This window comes from Arachis duranensis, chromosome 6 (assembly GCF_000817695.3).
Source record: "Arachis duranensis cultivar V14167 chromosome 6, aradu.V14167.gnm2.J7QH, whole genome shotgun sequence".
Classification (NCBI taxonomy): domain Eukaryota; kingdom Viridiplantae; phylum Streptophyta; class Magnoliopsida; order Fabales; family Fabaceae; genus Arachis; species Arachis duranensis.
This window is the reverse complement of record NC_029777.3, coordinates 99,992,452-99,993,852: the sequence shown is the minus strand read 5'-3', so window position 1 is coordinate 99,993,852 and position 1,401 is coordinate 99,992,452. Positions and strand designations below refer to the sequence as shown.

At 31.8% G+C, this 1,401-nt stretch overlaps 1 protein-coding gene across 1 annotated transcript; it reads right to left on the bottom strand.

Moving 5' to 3' along the window:
- Positions 1-250: 250 nt before the first annotated feature.
- Positions 251-991, bottom strand: LOC107494973 (uncharacterized). Its single transcript, XM_016116016.3, has 2 exons — positions 820-991; positions 251-407 (listed from the first exon to the last, which is right to left on the bottom strand). The coding sequence occupies exons 1-2, from the start codon at positions 915-917 to the stop codon at positions 251-253; spliced, it is 255 nt and encodes an 84-aa protein (XP_015971502.1). The 5' UTR covers positions 918-991.
- Between the last annotated feature and the right edge of the window lie 410 nt (positions 992-1,401).

The window sequence follows — 1,401 nt, the reverse complement described above, 5'->3', positions numbered from 1 at the left end:
AAGATCAAGCTTCAACTTATACCGTAGATTAGGGTGTACATATTTATATATATTATATTATTAAAGCTACATAGTAGTTTTATTCACAACTTGATGAAAAGCCACTCAAAACAAGAGAAGTAGAACAACACTCAAAAAGGAACGAACACACTCTTTGCAAAGCTAACATACACACTCTACAATAATAATAAACACATATTTTAAAACAAAATAAAATTAAGAATAAAAACTCACCTATGATATTAATTCGTTACCGGGTGGTGATTCCGGGATCGTTTCCGGCGGGCGTAACGGATTTCTTGGAAGTGGAGGATCCAATAACATGCCTTGTGCTGCTCTTTTCCTCGCTTTGGCACCAATCACACACTTGTATCTCCGGTAATTCCCCATAGTAATTGCTACAATACCTGACAATCAACATTAACAATAATTATTTAACTTCTCCACATGTAATCTTATACGATCAACAAGAAAATTTAGCATAAAAATCCGCACATGATCATCATAATTTTTTCTCCACACGTGATCTCAATCAGACTAATCAAGTAGTTGCTTATACAGAATTCGAACTCCATCACTTACTTAAACTAACGAGTGACCTGACCATTCGACGAACAGTTGGTTTGCACATGATCATAATTATGGAGTTCGAATTTTGCTATAAAAAAATTGGTGCGGTGAGAGTTGTTATACTACCGAGATCTCCAATAAAGAAAAGAACGAACACATACGAAGATGGCGTATATATATACGTATGTAGATGTATGATTGGGAAAAAGAATAAGAAGGAAAGAGATGATGATAGGAAGAGAGGCTTACGAGTGCTGGAAGCGGTTTCGACATTTGTTGCAACGGAAAAGCTTGTCAGGGAAACCAACATCACCGCACATGCAGCAAACGGTTTGAAGATCCACCATTCTTTTTAGAGAGAGGAGGTAGAAGAGAATGAGGAGTGAGGTATGAGATAGAGAGAGAGAGATATTTAAGAGTGAGAATTGAAGGAGAATTTATATTGAGAAATACGAGCAGTGGGCATTTGAGTCGGTGAAAACAAAATAAAATTAAAAAACTATGTGTACCCAAAATTGATGTTGGCATCTAAGTGGATCCCACTCTATATATTAGGGATACAATTTCTACTCTAATTTCATTTTCATAAAAACTCAATTCGACTTAACTTTATGCAGATTTAACAGTTAAAAATGATTAGATAATAATTTAATCAAATTTATTAATTTATTTATTAATTTTATATTAAATTAATTATATTTAAATTTTTATTTTTATTTTTTTTATTTAATACTTAATAATGTAAATTTAAGAAATATTAATTATACTAATTGAAATTTATTTTCTCTGTGAGTGTAATATAATTCTATCTATTCATATTATTCAAGAATC

Bases quoted from the DNA above. Each gene is read 5' to 3' on its own strand.
- LOC107494973 (XM_016116016.3), bottom strand. From the start codon at position 917: ATGGTGGATCTTCAAACCGTTTGCTGCATGTGCGGTGATGTTGGTTTC. The intron at 408-819 runs GTAAGCCTCTCT...GTTGATTGTCAG, and splicing joins CGAAACCGCTTCCAGCACTC to GTATTGTAGCAATTACTATG.